The sequence below is a fragment of the Nerophis ophidion genome, linkage group LG08 (genome assembly GCF_033978795.1).
Source record: "Nerophis ophidion isolate RoL-2023_Sa linkage group LG08, RoL_Noph_v1.0, whole genome shotgun sequence".
NCBI classification, from domain to species: domain Eukaryota; kingdom Metazoa; phylum Chordata; class Actinopteri; order Syngnathiformes; family Syngnathidae; genus Nerophis; species Nerophis ophidion.
In genome coordinates this window covers 4,039,539-4,057,017 of record NC_084618.1, presented here as the reverse complement: position 1 = coordinate 4,057,017, position 17,479 = coordinate 4,039,539, and the positions used below count along the sequence as shown (strand labels likewise).

General features: G+C 38.2%; 2 protein-coding genes across 7 annotated transcripts in view; one reads left to right on the top strand and one right to left on the bottom strand.

Moving 5' to 3' along the window:
• LOC133557216 (F-box only protein 11-like) overlaps positions 1-10,702 on the top strand; it is a 40,854-nt gene extending 30,152 nt beyond the window's left edge. For all 5 annotated transcript variants that reach the window (XM_061907515.1, XM_061907513.1, XM_061907512.1 and 2 more), the window contains 5 exons: positions 1,486-1,596; positions 1,672-1,779; positions 3,465-3,573; positions 3,645-3,743; positions 9,579-10,702. In XM_061907515.1, the coding sequence (XP_061763499.1) occupies positions 1,486-1,596; positions 1,672-1,779; positions 3,465-3,573; positions 3,645-3,743; positions 9,579-9,708 (557 nt within the window). In that variant the 3' untranslated portion in view covers positions 9,709-10,702. The remainder of the gene's footprint in view (positions 1-1,485; positions 1,597-1,671; positions 1,780-3,464; positions 3,574-3,644; positions 3,744-9,578) is intronic.
• A 4,915-nt stretch (positions 10,703-15,617) lies between these two features.
• Positions 15,618-17,479, bottom strand: part of LOC133557215 (DNA mismatch repair protein Msh2-like) — a 73,604-nt gene continuing 71,742 nt past the window's right edge. For both annotated transcript variants that reach the window (XM_061907508.1, XM_061907509.1), the window contains 2 exons: positions 15,974-16,140; positions 15,618-15,863 (listed from right to left, as the gene is read on the bottom strand). In XM_061907508.1, the coding sequence (XP_061763492.1) occupies positions 15,690-15,863; positions 15,974-16,140 (341 nt within the window). In that variant the 3' untranslated portion in view covers positions 15,618-15,689. The remainder of the gene's footprint in view (positions 15,864-15,973; positions 16,141-17,479) is intronic.

Below are 17,479 nucleotides of genomic sequence, written 5' to 3'. Positions count from 1 at the left end.
CAGCGGGGCTTCACAAAAGAATTAGGCATAATAATGTGTTAATTCCACAACTGTATATATCTGTATTGGTTGATATTGGTGTCAGTAATTAAGAGTTGGACAATATTGGATATCGGCAAAAAAGCCATTATCGGACATCTCTACCCCAAAGCTATTTTATTGGGTACATGGTGTAATGATAAGTGTGGCCAGTAGATGGCAGTCACACATAAGAGATACGTGTCGACAGCAAGATGAGGCCAGTAAACATTACCAAAACTTTAAATGTTCCATTGAGAATATAGAACATTACACAGGGCGCACAAAAATCTGTCAAAATGTTTTTAGTATGACTTTGGTAAGCTATGAAGCTGCACCGCTTGATGTATTGTACTGTGCTTCAACATACCAGTATTATCATTGTGTGTGTGTGTGTGTGTGTGTGTGTGTAAGCTCTGCAAAGTAGCAAACACTAGCAGACATATCCGGCGTTTTGTCTTGCAATATTAAGCAAAAATAACTTTTCTCACCTTCTGGTGCCTGCTGATGTGTATTTGGGATCTGTATAAGTCCTGAAAATGTTAGTTTTATTTACTGTGCAGTTCATGCTTGTATCTTCCTTTCTGTTCCAAAACATGACGTGGATGTAGAATCATGGATGGATTTCAAAGCGATGATTGGTTTCCACTGGGGAAGTCACGATAAACGCTATGAATGATTACCGCGGGCAGCACGGTGGTAGAGGGGTTAGTGCTTGTGCCTCACAATACGAAGGTCCTGAGTAGTCAGGGTTCAATCCCGGGCTCAGGATCTTTCTGTGTGGAGTTAGCATGTTCTCCCCGTGACTGCGTGGGTTCCCTCCGGGTACTCCGGCTTCCTCCCACTTCCAAAGACATGCACCTGGGGATAGGTTGATTGGCAACACTAAATTGGCCCTAGTGTGTGAGTGTTGTCTGTCTATCTGTGTTGACCCTGCGATGAGGTGACGACTTGTCCAGGGTGTACGACGCCTTCCGCCTAAATGCAGCTGAGATTGGCTCCACTGATCCCGAGTGGGACAAGCGTTAGAAAATGGATGGATGATAACCGCGGTAAAACTCTCGATAGTTAGTTAGGACGCTCTCTGTAGGAGGGAAGATCCCACCCAGATCGTTTTTTATTCTAAAGCTGTCTAAAAATGATGAGGGGGACTGGAATTGAAGTTTAGCAGTCTTATTCTCCAAAATGGATTAAGTTTAAACAATCGTAATTACCAGTGCTGGGCGAGCAAACCCAGCTATCCAAAGTTCAGAGCAATCTCGAAAATGGTCGCCCATCTCTCATGCTTTTGTCCATCTTGCTTGCCTTGCCTTGGCGGGGCTCGAAACTGAAAGTTAACTTGGTGTGTTCGTTGCCACTCTTCATAGCATTATTGCCACCAAGCGAGCATCTCTCCTCTGGTTCCCTTTTGTTGTGAATCGACTTGTCTCCATAGAAACCAACTTGGTGTGTGTGTGTGTGTGTCAGGTCTGCTGGAGGAGAACGACATCTTCAGGAACGCTCAGGCGGGCGTCCTGATCAGCACCAACAGTCACCCCATCCTCCGCAAGAACCGCATCTTTGACGGCTTCGCCGCTGGTAAACACAGCTTCTTCTTGTTAAATGTGTGTTGCCATGACAACATACCTTCACTTTTTCCCTCCTTCTCTCCAGGTATCGAAATCACCAACCACGCCACGGCCACCCTGGAGGGCAACCAGATCTTCAACAACCGCTTTGGCGGTCTTTTTCTGGCGTCGGGCGTCAACGTCACCATGAAAGGTAGAAGCAGCGCCCCTCTTCTCCTTTCAATCTTATTACAAACCCCGTTTCCATATGAGTTGGGAAATTGTGTTAGATGTAAATATAAACAGAATACAATGATTTGCAAATCCTTTTCAAGCCATATTCAGTTGAATATGCTACAAAGACAACATATTTGATGTTCAAACTGATAAACTTTTTTTTTTTTTTTTTGCAAATAATCATTAACTCTTGAATTTGATGCCAGCATCACGTGACAAAGGAGTTGAGAAAGTTGGCAATAAATACTGATGAAGTTAAGGAATGCTCATCAAAGACTTATTTGGAACATCCCACAGGTGTGCAGGCTAATTGGGAACAGGTGGGTGCCATGATTGGGTATAAAAACAGCTTCCCAAAAAATGCTCAGTTTTTCACAAGAAAAGATGGGGCGAGGTACACCCCTTTGTCCACAACTGCGTGAGCAAATAGTCAAACAGTTTAGGAACAACGTTTCTCAAAGTGCAATTGCAAGACATTTAAGGATTCCAACATCTACGGTGCATAATATCATCAAAATGTTCAGAGAATCTGGAGAAATCACTCCACGTAAGCGGCATGGCCGGAAACCAACATTGAATGACCGTGACCTTCGATGCCTCAGACAGTACTGTATCAAAAACTGACATCAATCTCTAAAGGATATCACCACATGGGCTCAGGAACACTTCAGAAAACCACTGTCACTAAATAGTTTGTCGCTACATCTGTGAGAGCAAATTAAAAATCTACTTTGCAAAGAGAAAGCAATTTATCAACAACACCCAGAAACGCCGCCGGCTTCTCTGGGCCCGAGATCATCTAAGATGGACTGCTGCAAAGTGGAAAAGTGTTCTGTGGTCTGACGAGTCCACATTTCAAATTGTTTTTGGAAATATTCGACATCGTGTCATCCGGACCAAAGGGGAAGCGAACCATCCAGACTGTTATCGACGCAAAGTTGAAAAGCCAGCATCTGTGATGGTATGGGGGTGCATTAGTGCCCAAGGCATGGGTAACTTACACATCTGTGAAGACACCATTAGTGATGGAAGGTCCATACAGGTTTTGGAACAACATATGTTGTCATCCAAGCAACGTTATCATGGACGCCCCTGCTTATTTCAGCAAGACAATGCCAAGCCACATTCAGCACGTGTTACAACAGCGTGGCTTCGTAAAAAAAGATTGCGGGTACTTTCCTGGCCCGCCTCCAGTCTAGACCTGTCTCCCATGGAAAATGTGTGGCGCATTATGAAGCGTAAAATACGACAGGAGAAGACCCCGGACTGTTGAACGACTGAAGCTCTACATAAAACAAGAATGGGAAAGAATTCCACTTTCAAAGCTTCAACAATTAGTTTCCTCAGTTCCCAAACGTTTGAGTGTTGTTAAAAGAAAAGGTGATGTAACACAGTGGTGAACATGCCCTTTCCCAACTACTTTGGCACGTGTTGCAGCCATGAAATTCTAAATTAATTATTTGCAAAAAAAATGAAGTTTATGAGTTTGAACATCAAATATTTTGTATTTGTAGTGCATTCAACTGAATATGGGTTGAAATGGATCTGCAAATCATTGTATTCCGTTTATATTTACATCTAACATAATTTCCCAACTCATATGGAAACGGGGTTTGTATTAATATTAAGATGAATCCAATTCTTCTCCTCCTCGCCATCAAGACAACAAGATTTCCAACAACCAGGACGCCATCGAGAAGGCGGTGAGTCGAGGACAGTGCCTGTACAAGATCTCCAGCTACACCAGCTACCCCATGCACGACTTCTACAGGTGACCGTGCTGTGCTCCATCTTCTCCCTTCTCCCTTCCACCCTTTGACGCCCTTTGTTGTGGTCGTGCAGATGTCACACCTGCAACACCACGGACAGGAACGCCATCTGCGTCAACTGCATCAAGAAATGCCACCAAGGACACGATGTGGAGTTTATACGGCACGATCGGTGAGAACCTTTTTCTTCTCCTTGGGACGTAATTGTGTTTTTCCCTATCAATATCATTTTTTGTAAACATACCTCAGCAAATGTTACTTATTGATGCGCATTATAACGTGTGATTATTCATCAATAATTACACGTTTAGAGTGATTCATTTTGATTAAAAAAAAAAAAATCACTTGACAGCCCCGCTATATATGGTCATACTTGCATAGTATTTTCACATTCACCCATTCACACACTGATGACAGTGCGAGGCCTAACCACAGGATGGCGAAACCTGGGGATCGAACCAGGAAACCTCAAGTTGATGCATGCCTCACTTACTTGAATAATATACTTCTTGGAATAGTATATTAATGATACTTTTTTTTAGAAATGTCACCATTTTTAACACTAGTGAAGTGAATTATTCATCCATAGTGGATCTAACATAATAGTGAGAGTCCAGTCCATAGTGGATCTAACATAATAGTGAGAGTCCAGTCCATAGTGGATCTAACATAATAGTGTGAGTCCAGTTCATAGTGGATCTAACATAATAGTGAGAGTCCAGTCCATAGTGGATCTAACATAATAGTGAGAGTCCAGTCCATAGTGGATCTAACATAATAGTGAGAGTCCAGTCCATAGTGGATCCAACATATTAGTGAGAGTCCAGTCCATAGTGGATCCAACATATTAGTGAGAGTCCAGTCCATAGTGGATCTAACATAATAGTGTGAGAGTCCAGTCCATAGTGGATCTAGACATGATAGTGAGTGTCCAGTCCATAGTGGATCCAACATTAGAGTGAGAGTCCAGTCCATAGTGGATCCGACATGATAGTGAGAGTCCAGTCCATAGTGGATCTAACATGATAGTGAGAGTCCAGTCCATAGTGGATCTAACATAATAGTGAGAGTCCAGTCCATAGTGGATCTAACATAATAGTGAGAGTCCAGTCCATAGTGGATCTAACATAATAGTGAGAGTCCAGTCCATAGTGGATCTAACATAATAGTGAGAGTCCAGTCCATAGTGGATCTAACATAATAGTGAGAGTCCAGTCCATAGTGGATCCAACATATTAGTGAGAGTCCAGTCCATAGTGGATCTAACATAATAGTGTGAGAGTCCAGTCCATAGTGGATCTAGACATGATAGTGAGTGTCCAGTCCATAGTGGATCCAACATTAAAGTGAGAGTCCAGTCCATAGTGGATCCGACATGATAGTGAGAGTCCAGTCCATAGTGGATCCAACATGATAGTGAGTCCAGTCCATAGTGGATCTAACATAATAGTGAGAGTCCAGTCCATAGTGGATCTAACATAATAGTGAGAGTCCAGTCCATAGTGGATCTAACATAATAGTGAGAGTCCAGTCCATAGTGGATCTAACATAATACTGAGAGTCCAGTCCATAGTGGATCCAACATGATAGTGAGTCCAGTCCATAGTGGATCTAACATAATAGTGAGAGTCCAGTCCATAGTGGATCTAACATAATAGTGAGAGTCCAGTCCATAGTGGATCTAACATAATAGTGAGAGTCCAGTCCATAGTGGATCTAACATAATACTGAGAGTCCAGTCCATAGTGGATCCAACATGATAGTGAGTCCAGTCCATAGTGGATCTAACATAATAGTGAGAGTCCAGTCCATAGTGGATCTAACATTATATATAACAATATATATATTTGTTTTACTTTGCTCCTTATAACTTTCAGAAAGACAATTTTAGAAGAAAAATACAACCTTAAAAATTATTTTAGGATTTTAAACACATATACCTTTTTACCTTTTCAATTCCTTCCTCTTATTTCCAAAAAATTTAAGTCAATATTCAAGTTTTTTTTTTTTTTGTAAAGAATAATAAATCAATTTTAATTTAATTCTTCATTTTAACTTCTGATCTTTCGACGACAAATATTTGTGAAATGTTTTTTCTAATTTATTATGATTAAAACTCAAAAAAAATATTTTGGCAAATGTAGAAAATCTGAATCAAATTTAAATCTTATTTCAAAGTCTTTTGAATTTCTTTTAAAATTTTTGTTCTGGAAAATCTAGAAGAAATAATGATTTGTCTTTAGCTTGGTCCAATTTGTTATATATTCTAACAAAGTGCAGATTGGATTTTAACCTATTTAAAACATGTCATCAAAATTCCAAAATTAATCTTAATCAGGAAAAATGACTAATGAGGTTCCATAAAATTTTTTTTAATTTTTTCAAAAAGATTCGAATTAGCTAGTTTTTCTCTTCTTTTTTTCAGTTGAATTTTGAATTTTAAAGAGTCAAAATTGAAGATAAACTGTTTCAAAGTTTATTTTTCATTTTTTACGTGTTTTTTCCTCTTTTAAACCGTTCAATTAAGTGTTTTTTTCATCATTTATTCTCTACAAAAATCCTTCCGTGAAAGGTAAAAAATGTACGACGGAATGACAGACAGAAATACCAATTTTTAAATATATAGATTCATTTATTAAAGGTAAATTGAGCAAATAGGCTATTTCTGGCAATTTATTGAAGTGTGTATCAAACTGGTAGCCCTTGGCATTAATCAGTACCCAAGAAGTAGCTCTTGCTTTCAAAAAGGTTGCTGACCCCTGCTCTAACCACTAGGCCACTAAGTTTAAGAAGTGTAGATGGATGAGTGTTACTGCAGGAAGTAGGCAGATATTAGCAAATAATAAGTAGATAAATTAAAGTTGGCGAGAATAATATCTGTCTGTGTGACGTGGCCGATCCATCTATGAATTGGTGATAGTATCACTATATGATCGATAGTATTAGTACTTTTTTTTTTAAACTAATGTATTATTGTACAATTATACTATTCTAATGATAATATATACTATTAATACTATACTACTTTGATTAGATTATTTTTATTTTTTTGTGGTAGAGTGGCCGTGCCAGCAACTTGAGAGTTCCAGGTTCAATCCCCGCTTCCGCCACTGCCGTTGTGTCCTTGGGCAAGACACTTTACCCACCTGCTCCCAGTGCCACCCACACGGCTTTAAATGAAAAAAATAGATATTGGGTTTCACTATGTGCAGTGCGCTGAGTCACTAGAGAAACGTGCTATATAAATATAATTCACTTCACTTTCAAATGATTTATGTCATGTTGTTTTTGTTCATGTTTGCAAATTCTGGGAATAATTCTCTGGGCTTTGCTAATGATTTAAGAGTAATAGATAATAGTTTAGGTATTGCATACTGCTGACTTTGTTTCGGTCCAACATTTGTATGTAATGTTGTACATATTGTGTTGATACTGAAAGTGTCGCCAGCACTCAAAAATAACGATCACATTTTACGGTATCTGCCGATCTCACTCATTGATGATCGGTTTTGGAATTGGCAGCACTAAACCCTGATTAAAAGATCTGTTATGGAGTTTGCATGGCTGCGTGGGTTCTTTCCCACTTCCAAAGATGTGCAGACACGAGTGTGTGGATGTTGTCTGTTTGTGTTGGTCCTGTGATGAGGTGGTGACTTATCCAGGGTGTACACCGCCTTCCGCCAGAATAGGCTCCAGCGACCTCTAGAGGGACAAGTCTTAGTAGATTGATGAATGGATAGGAAATATCAATTGACATTTATAATAACAATAATAATAAAAAAAAGAATAATAGTAAGTGTAGTTACTCCAAGCGACCAGCAGGGGCCGCCAGTAATTTCAATTGACTAAAAATCAGTGGTTCTCAACCTTTTTTTAGTGATGTACCCCCTGTGAACATTTTTTTTAATTCAAGTACCCCCTAATCAGAGCAAAGCATTTTTGGTTGAAAAAAAGAGATAAAGAGGTAAAATACAGCACTATGTCATCAGTTTCTGATTTATTAAATTGTATAACAGTTGTAAATATTGCTCATTTGTAGTGGTCTTGAGCTATTTGGGGAAAAAAGATATAAAAATAACTAAAAATTGTTGAAAAATAAACAAGTGATTCAATTATAAAGATTTCTACACATAGAAGTAATCATCAACTCTTTGGGGATTGTAATAGAGATCCATCTGGATTCATCAACTTCATTCTAAACGTTTCCTCACAAAAAAAGAAATCTTTAACATCAATATTTATGGAACAAAAAATCTAGCTGTCAACACTGAATATTGCATTGTTGCATTTCTTTTCACAGTTTATGAACTTACATTCATATTTTGTTGAAATATTATCCAATAAATATATTTATAAAGGATTCTTGAATTGTTGCTATTTTGAGAATATTTTTGAAAAATCTCACGTACCCCTTGGCATACCTTCAAGTACCCCCAGGTGTACGCGTACCCCTATTTGAGAGCCACTGTTCTAAATGATAGTCCTTTCTTCTCTTGCCGTTTTTTGAATAAGTAAAGATTTTTCTGCTTTCAGTATTATGCATTTATTAAAAATAATAATTAATATCTTCTAAAATGGCATTTCTAACATGTGTGCATTAATTCAACAAAATAAAGTAATCTGGCCACATGTGTGCTCCATTGCAGCAGCTGTGGGACACATGACAAGTTGTGTAACTCATGAAAATGATTCATAAACCATGAATTGTTGCAATATAATATACATCTAAGCTGTATTTAATGTTACATTTATTTCTATTAATGTTTGCAGTCCTATTCTAAGTTATTGATGGCGCCCTCTGCTGGCACCTTTTTCATCTCTAAATGTTCAATTCATTTATGTGGAAAAAAGGCAAACACTTGAAAAGTGCAGCAAAAGAAAACAGGAAGTTGAGTGACATGTCAATGTGAAAATAACAGGAAGTTAAATAACGTTTTATTGTGATAAACAGGAAGTTGAGTGACATGTCAATGTGAAAGAAACAGGAAGTTGAATAACATTTTATTGTGATAAACAGGAAGTTGAGTGACATGTCAATGTGAAAATAACAGGAAGTTAAATAACATTTTATTGTGACAAACAGGAAGTTGAATAACATTTTATTGTGACAAACAGGAAGTTGAGTGACATGTCAATGTGAAAGAAACAGGAAGTTCAATAACATTTTATTGTGACAAACAGGAAGTTGAGTGACATGTCAATGTGAAAGAAACAGGAAGTTGAATAACATTTTATTGTGACAAAATGGAAGTTGAGTTACATGTCAATGTGAAAGAAACCGGAAGTTCAATAACATTTTATTTTGACAAACAGGAAGTTGAGTAACATGTCAAAGTGTAAGAAACAGGAAGTTGAATAACATTTTATTGTGACAAACAGGACGTTGAATGACATGTCAATGTAAAAGGTACAGGAAGTTGAATAACACTCAACTTCCTGTTTGTCTCAATAAAATGTTAATCAACTTCCAGCTTCTTCCACATTGACATGTCACTCAATGTCCTGTTTGTCACAATAAAATGTGAATCAACTTCATATTTCTTTCACATATGTCTCTCAACTTCCTGTTTCTCACAATAAAATGTTATTCAACTTCATGTTTCTTTCTCAATGATATGTCACTCAACTTCCTGTTTGTCACAATAAAATGTTATTCAACTTCATGTTTCTTTCTCAATATGTCACTCAACTTCCTGTTTGTCACAATAAAATGTTATTCAACTTCATATTTCTTTCACATATGTCACTCAACTTCCTGTTTGTCACAATAAAACTGACATGTCAATGTGAATGAAACATAAAGTTGAATAACATTTTATTGTGACAAATAGGAAGTTGAGTGACATGTCAATGTGATAGAAACAGGAAGTTGAGCGACTGACTTTGACATTAGTCAACTAATGTCAACTTGACCAACAGGAAGTTGCGTGACATGTCAACATGTCACTCAACATGTTGCAACTTTACTTTCTGACTTTTTCTAACGGACGTCCTGTGGTCCTCGCAGCTTCTTCTGTGACTGTGGGGCGGGCACCTTGTCTAACCCGTGCACGTTGGCGGGGGAGCCCACGCACGACACGGACACTCTCTACGACTCCGCCCCGCCCATCGAGTCTAACACGCTGCAGCATAACTGAGGACCCGCCCCCCTCCCTGGATGGCGTGATGTCTCACACGCAGTAGGCCACGCCCCCTTTGACTTCCACCTCAAGCCCCATGCCCCCCCCCCTCACACGCAAAAGAGACGCTCTTGAAGGCGGCGCTCTGGCATAAGATGAAGGCTGCAGTGCAGGCAAGTCTCCACAAGGGGGCGCGCAGACTTAACCCAGCCAAGAGGCGGAGTCAAAGCTTCACTTCCTGCTTCCTCCCCGCCATCGCTGACGAGCGGCGGTGTTTGAGGGCGAGTGTGTTTGTGTGTGCGTGTGAGATGGAGCACTTTTTTATTTTTAAGGAAAAAATAACATTTTGATCAGTGGATTTTATTTCGACGCTTTATCATGTAGTTTTGTATTTTTAAGCAAAAAAAGCTGACTGTATTTGAATGTCTTTTATTTTATTATATATTATAATTATTTCTTTGGTTAGCACCCTGACACCCCACCCCCTCCCCGCCCCCAACATGGCTGCAGACACTCTGGTGAGCCAGTGGTGAAGTTCTTTCTGTGAAAGAGAAACTCGTTTAAACACTAAATCGACCCTCTCTGCTCTTTTTGATGTGATTGGCAGGTGGAGTGACTCCGCCCACTCTTGTATAAATGTGTGTGTACAATTTAATGCAGTCAGTGTTTAGTGGAGAGGGTTCCAATAGGACACACCTGAGCTCCTTTTGAACTGGACCACTAGAGTGCTTCTGCAACCCCACCCACTTTTCACACGTCCCCGCCCCCTCCAGCCTAAGCCCCGCCCCCAGTGTATCGTGGTGACTGTGGCTCCTCCTGCAGCCTGAATCGTATGCATGTACCATAACATCTAGACTTAATATATTGTGAAGTATTCAATAACCATTATGTAGATGCTAGTTGGGATTCCTCCCCAAAAAAGCGGGGGTCTACTTCTTTTTTTTTTTTCCTTTGGAAGACAAAAAACAGGAAACTGGCCATTTCTAAGAAAATAAAACTTTATTAGATCCGAGGCGTCTTTTTTTTGTCACATTATTAGTTAATGGTTAATTTGGCCCTAGAGTGTGAATATTGTCTGTCTGTATCAGCTTTGTGATTAGATGCCGACTTGTCCAGGGTGTACTTGCCTTCCGCCCGAAGCAACCCTGAATGGGACAAGCGGTAGGAAACGGATGGATGGTTTTATACACCGCAAAAACTGAAATGTAAGTACAATTAAATATCTCAAAAAAGGTGATATTTGCTTATTTTCTTCTCACTTAGCATATTTGATGTTAGAGTTTTACTTGTTTGAAGTGTTTTGGTCCTAAATGTTCTCAGTAAGATATTACAGCTCGTTGCTGAGATTTGATGACCTATATTGAATAAAACATGCTTGAAACTAAAATATCAACAAGCTGTATCATAAACACAAATTTAAAACTACTTTTTTTAAAGTAATGAAGTGAATTATATTTATATAGCGCTTTTCTCTAGGGACTCAAAGCGCTTTACATAGTGAAACCCAATATCTAAGTTACATTTAAACCAGTGTGGGTGGCAATGGGAGCAGGTGGGTAAAGTGTCTTGCCCAAGGACACAACGGCAGTGACTAGGATGGTGCAAGCGGGAATCGAACCTGCAACCCTCAAGTTGCTGGCACGGCTACTCTACCAACCGAGCTATGAAATAACTTCTTATTTCAAGCATGACCAAAAAAAATCATGATGTTAAGTACATATGTCAAAATATTACTTCATTTTAGAATACCGTATTTCCTTGAATTGCCGCCGGGGCGCTAATTAATTTAAAACCTCTTCTCACTCCTGCGCTTACCAAAGGCATGCAGTAAAAGTAAGCATGCGTTAATTAATTTAAAACCTCTTCTCACTCCTGCACTTACCAAAGGCATACAGTAAAAATTTGAGTGTGATGTAAGCTTGGACCTTAAATCCTACTGAATAGCTCTTAATCTTCTTCCCTTTATGCGATTTCAAATTATTGAAATCGGCCTCCTCCATTTTGAAAATGATGACAGGGGAAGTGTCGCTCGTGGTGTGACGAGTTTGACCAGGCGCTAATACTAAGCATGCGCTAATTATTTTGGGAAGCGAGTTTGACCCGGCAGTAATTGAAGGCAGGCGCATACTATATGTCCTGTGGCAATTCAAGGAAATACGGTATTTTTCAACATATTGAGCAAAAAGGTCTCATTTTTTATTCTACCAATAAAACTGCGCTTATTATTAGTAAGAAAATACTTATTTGAAGGCATTTTGGGGATCTTTGAGGTTAGTTAATTTTACTTGTTTTGGAAAGTCTTAACAAGCCGAATTTTCTTCTTCTATTGGCAGATAATTTTGCTGAGTTTTTTTTACTTGTTTTTGAACACTTGACTTTTTGCAATGAAGTACATTTTTGCTTCCAGGAAGAAAACACAGACAAAACTGCTTGTAACTTCTGGTAGGAATGCCGGAAAGACATGAAACAAAAACTTTTATCAAGGTCTCACTTAGACCTACATTTCGATAATTGACATCCTTCGGCAAAAATCAACAGGAAGTTAAAAATTGCCCCTTCAAAATAAAAGTTTTGTGAAAACCCGTCACCTTTTTCTAATCGAAACTCCTCCCAGTGTGTTTGTCGTTTCGCCTTCAAACTCGCACAGGAGAGAGATTGAACCCTTTTAAAAAAAGTGGTCGAACAAATTTTTGATAAATTCTCCGGTTTGGATTTTACGCGCCTTCAAAAAACCCCTGCGCAAAGTTTCCTAAAAAATGTCTTTTTTGCCTCTTTAAACTGTAATTTGACCTACTTAAAATGCTTCAAAGTGCAAGTTAAAGCCCTACTATGCCAAGCAAAAGCCATTTATCAACAACATCCAGAATTGTCGATCTGTAATTTCACCCCCTTAACATGCTTCAAAACTCACCAAATTTTACACACATATCAGGACTGGCAAAAACTGCCATCTAATAAAAAAACAAACCCCAAAAATCTAAATTGCGCTTAGCGCCCCCTAGGAAAAAACCCAGACAAAACTGCATGTAACTTCTGTTAGAAATGTCGTAGAGACATGAAATAAAAACTTCTATGTAGGTCTGACTAAGATCGGGACCCGGGACACGGCGGCGGCGGCCAACGGCGGACCCGACCAACGCTGCTTGCAGCTTTAATTTTACTTGTTTTGGAAAGTCTTAACAAGCCGAATTTTCTTCTTCTATTGGCAGAACACTTGACTTTTTGCAATGAAGTACATTTTATATCATGCTGTTTTTTTTTTGTTTTAACCAGTCAACATTAAAAACAAATGTACTTCATTATGTTTCTGATTTTACACTGACTGAACGGAGGGGACAAGCGGTAGAAAATGGATGGATGAATTTGCCGCCTGTAACACAAAGCTAAGATGTGAATGATTTGTTTACAGCCATCCATTTCCTACCGCTTGTTTATTTTGGGGTCGAGGGAGCCTATCTCAGCTGCATTCGGGCGGAAGGCGGGGTACACCCTGGACAAGTCGCCACCTCATCGCAGCCTTAAACCATTTCTCTATTGCTTTTAACTCTCTGGGGATTGATTGATTGAATATTTTATTAGTATATCGCACAGTTCAGTACATATTCCGTACAATTGACCACTAAATGGTAACACCCCAATACTTTTTTCCAACTTGTTTAAATCGGGGTCCACGTTAATCAATTCATGGATCCGCTCAATTATCTTTTACATTTCAACTACTTATAAAACCATTCATCTTAGTATTTTAAGTCTTTTTTAAAGAAATTTTTATTTTATTTTGACCTTTTGATCGGATGTTCCAAGTTTAAATGATTAAAAGAACACAAAAAGTGACATCATTTTATCAAAGGCCTTTAAAAATGAGTTTAAATAAATATAAACATGAATGGTTTTGGGTTATTGTCTCATCACAAGTGCCTGTCAAATAATTAAAATAATTAATTTAAACTTTGACATAAAAAACATTAGAAAGAATCACGTATTATGATTAATCCGCGCTAAAATCTATCGGAAATAACAAAAAAAGTATTTTTTTATAATGAGTTGGGACAATGTAACAGTAATTACACTTTTCGACCGCACGGGGGCGCCATAGAATAAGTAAAAAAAACACGCCTTATTTTTCCCTGCATTCTCTATACGCGCCAGCAGATGGCGACAAATCCACTCAAAGAGCTCCCACCACAATACAGCAGAATTTGGAGTGTTGTACAAACTGATTTTTACACAAATTTGCTTCTAAAACGGACAAGAAAGGTGAAGCGGATTAAAAGCAGATGTTGTGGTTGTTTGATGAAAGTTTGCGTGCAGAGTTGTGGGAGGAATAAAGGTCCGCTGGTTAAAGGCCTACTGAAAGCCACTACTAGCGACCACGCAGTCTGATAGTTTATATATCAATGATGAAATATTAACATTGCAACACATGCCAATACGGCCGTTTTAGTTTACTAAATTGCAATTTTAAACTTCCTGTGGAGTTTCTTGTTGAAAACGTCGCGGAATGATGACGCGTTTTTGTGACCTTATTGGCTCGAGGGGACAGCACCACACACGGCTAAAAGTCGTCTCTTTTCATCGCATAATTACACAGTATTTTGGACATCTGTGTTGCTGAATCTTTTGCAATTTGTTCAATTAATAATGGAGACGTCAAAGAAGAATGCTGTTGGTGGCAAACGGTGGATTGCAGCTGCCTTTAGCACCGAAACACAGCCGATGTTTGTTTGTTGTGAAGCTTTAACACGGAGCGGTCAAGCGAACATGTTTCCCTACGTCAACCAGCAAGTTTTTGGATGGGAAGATTGTGATAGTAAGTCGGCTCTTACCGGAGACTTCAGTGGATTATGGGACCTCCTGCAGCAGCTGTCAAAAAAGCAGCTGTGATCATGGCTTCTCTCAGAGACACTGGCGTTCACCGCAGCCATCCGACTTTCAGGTATGACTTTGGAATCTCACTAAAACACTATTAACACAATAAGCAGATAAGGAATTTTCCAGAATTATCCTAGTAAATGTGTCTATTTGCATCTGAAACGCTCACACTGCCGCCGCCGTTGCTTTTTTTTTTTTTTAAGTGCCTCACTCTAACTTTCCTCATCCACGAATCTTTCATCCTTGCTCAAATTAATGGGGAAATCGTCACTTTCTCGGTCCGGATATGTGAGGAGCTTCACAACCCGTGACGTCACGCGCACATCGTCTGCTACTTCCGGTACAGGCAAGGCTTTTTTATGGGAAGATTGTGATAGTAAGTCGGCTCTTACCGGAGACTTCAGTGGATTATGGGACCTCCTGCAGCAGCTGTCAAAAAACAGCTGTGATCATGGCTTCTCTCAGAGACACTGGCGTTCACCGCAGCCATCCGACTTTCAGGTATGACTTTGGAATCTCACTAAAACACTATTAACACAATATGCAGATAAGGAATTTTCCAGAATTATCCTAGTAAATGTGTCTTTTTGCATCTGAAACGCTCACTGCCGCAGCCGTTGCTTTTTTTTTTTTTTAAGTGCCTCACTCTAACTTTCCTCATTCACGAATCTTTCATCCTCGCTCAAATTAATGGGGAAATCGTCACTTTCTCGGTCCGGATATGTGAGGAGCTTCACAACCCGTGACGTCACGCGCACATCGTCTGCTACTTCCGGTAAAGGAAAGGCTTTTTTATTAGCGACCAAAAGTTGCGAACTTTATCGTGGATGTTCTCTATTAAATCCTTTCAGCAAAAATATGGTAATATGGCGAAATAATCAAGTATGACACAGAATGGAGCTGCTATCCCCGTTTGAATAGGAAAATCTTATTTCAGTAGGCCTTTAAGACTGGAGTTCCCCGAGGACGAGGCTGCGGAACAATGAGCTAACGCACAAAGGAGCGTGACGGCCAGCATGAAGACCACATGTTTACGCGGAAACACAAAAAGCATATTTAGAAAAAAAAACTGCTTTATTGAAGAACTGTACAACTCGGTGAAAGACGAGCTCGTTGGTAAGAAAAAGTTAAGTTTTGACGGTAAGTGAGCGTGACAGCAGCTCCGAGACGTACGTGTTCTTTTTGGCGAGTAATGCCTCCTTCATCTTCCTCAGCTCACCTTTGACCTCTTCCTCCGTCATGTCGGTGACGGGGAGACACTTGGCTTTCTCCAGGAAGTCCTGGATCAAGCTCTCGCCCACCTTGCGGAGGGAGACACGGGGAGTTAAAGCGCGGCGGTGCTCGGGCGGGCCAACACGTGGCACAATTCTGCCTGACTGCGCCCACTTTGGTCAAGAAAAAGCCCGCTTACCTGTTTGTCGCTGCGGCGTCTTTTGGCGTCTGGCTCCTCCCCCTGCCGCTCGCACGCTTCCTGGAACTCCTCCAGCTCCTCCGCCTTCACCTTGGCCATGGCCACCACCGCCGGGGGGAAGCACGCCATCTCGGCCACGTGGATCCCGAAACTCTGGTCGCACACGCCTGAGGAGGAAAGACGCATACAACAAAATGAAAGTATGCACAGACATTTGGACACCTGCTCTTCACACCAGCTAAATATGTACAGATACTGTACGTGTCATACAGTATCTGTACATACACATATATACATATACATAATATATATACATATATATATACACATATATACATACATAAATATATATATCCATACATACACATATACATACATATATACATACATATATATATACATACATATATACACATATATATACATACATATATACACATATATATACATACATATATACATACGTATATACATATATATATATACATACACATACGTATATACATACACACACATATATATATATATATCTCCTGATGATTGAGGGAACCCCTCATGAAACAGATCTGTAGAGATGAAGTAGTCTTGTGATTTTTTCCCACACCTACATATATATATATATATATATATATATATATATATATATATATATATATACATACATACATACATACATACACACACATATATATATATATATATACATACATATATATACATATATATATACATACATATATATATATAAATACATATATATACATACATATATATATACATACATATATATATATAAATACATATATATAAATACATATATATATACATACATATATACATACATATATATATACATACATATATATGTGTATGTATGTATATATATATATACATACATATATATACATACATAAATATATATATACATACATATATATACATACATAAATATATATATACATATATATATATATATATACATACATAAATATATATATATATACATACATATATATACATACATAAATATATATATATATACATACATATATATATATATATATACATACATATATATACATACATAAATATATATATATATATATACATACATATATACGTACATATATATACACATATATATATACATACACATATACATACATATATATACACATATATATATACATACACATATACATACATGCAAATATACACATACATACATATACATACATATATATACACATATATATACATACATATATACACATATATATACATACATATATATACACATATATATACATACATATATACACATACATACATATATACATACATATATATATACATACATATATATACATACATATATATACATACATATATATACATACATATATATACATACATATACATACATACATATATATATACATACATATATACATACATATATATACACACATACATATATATATACACATACATACATACATACAT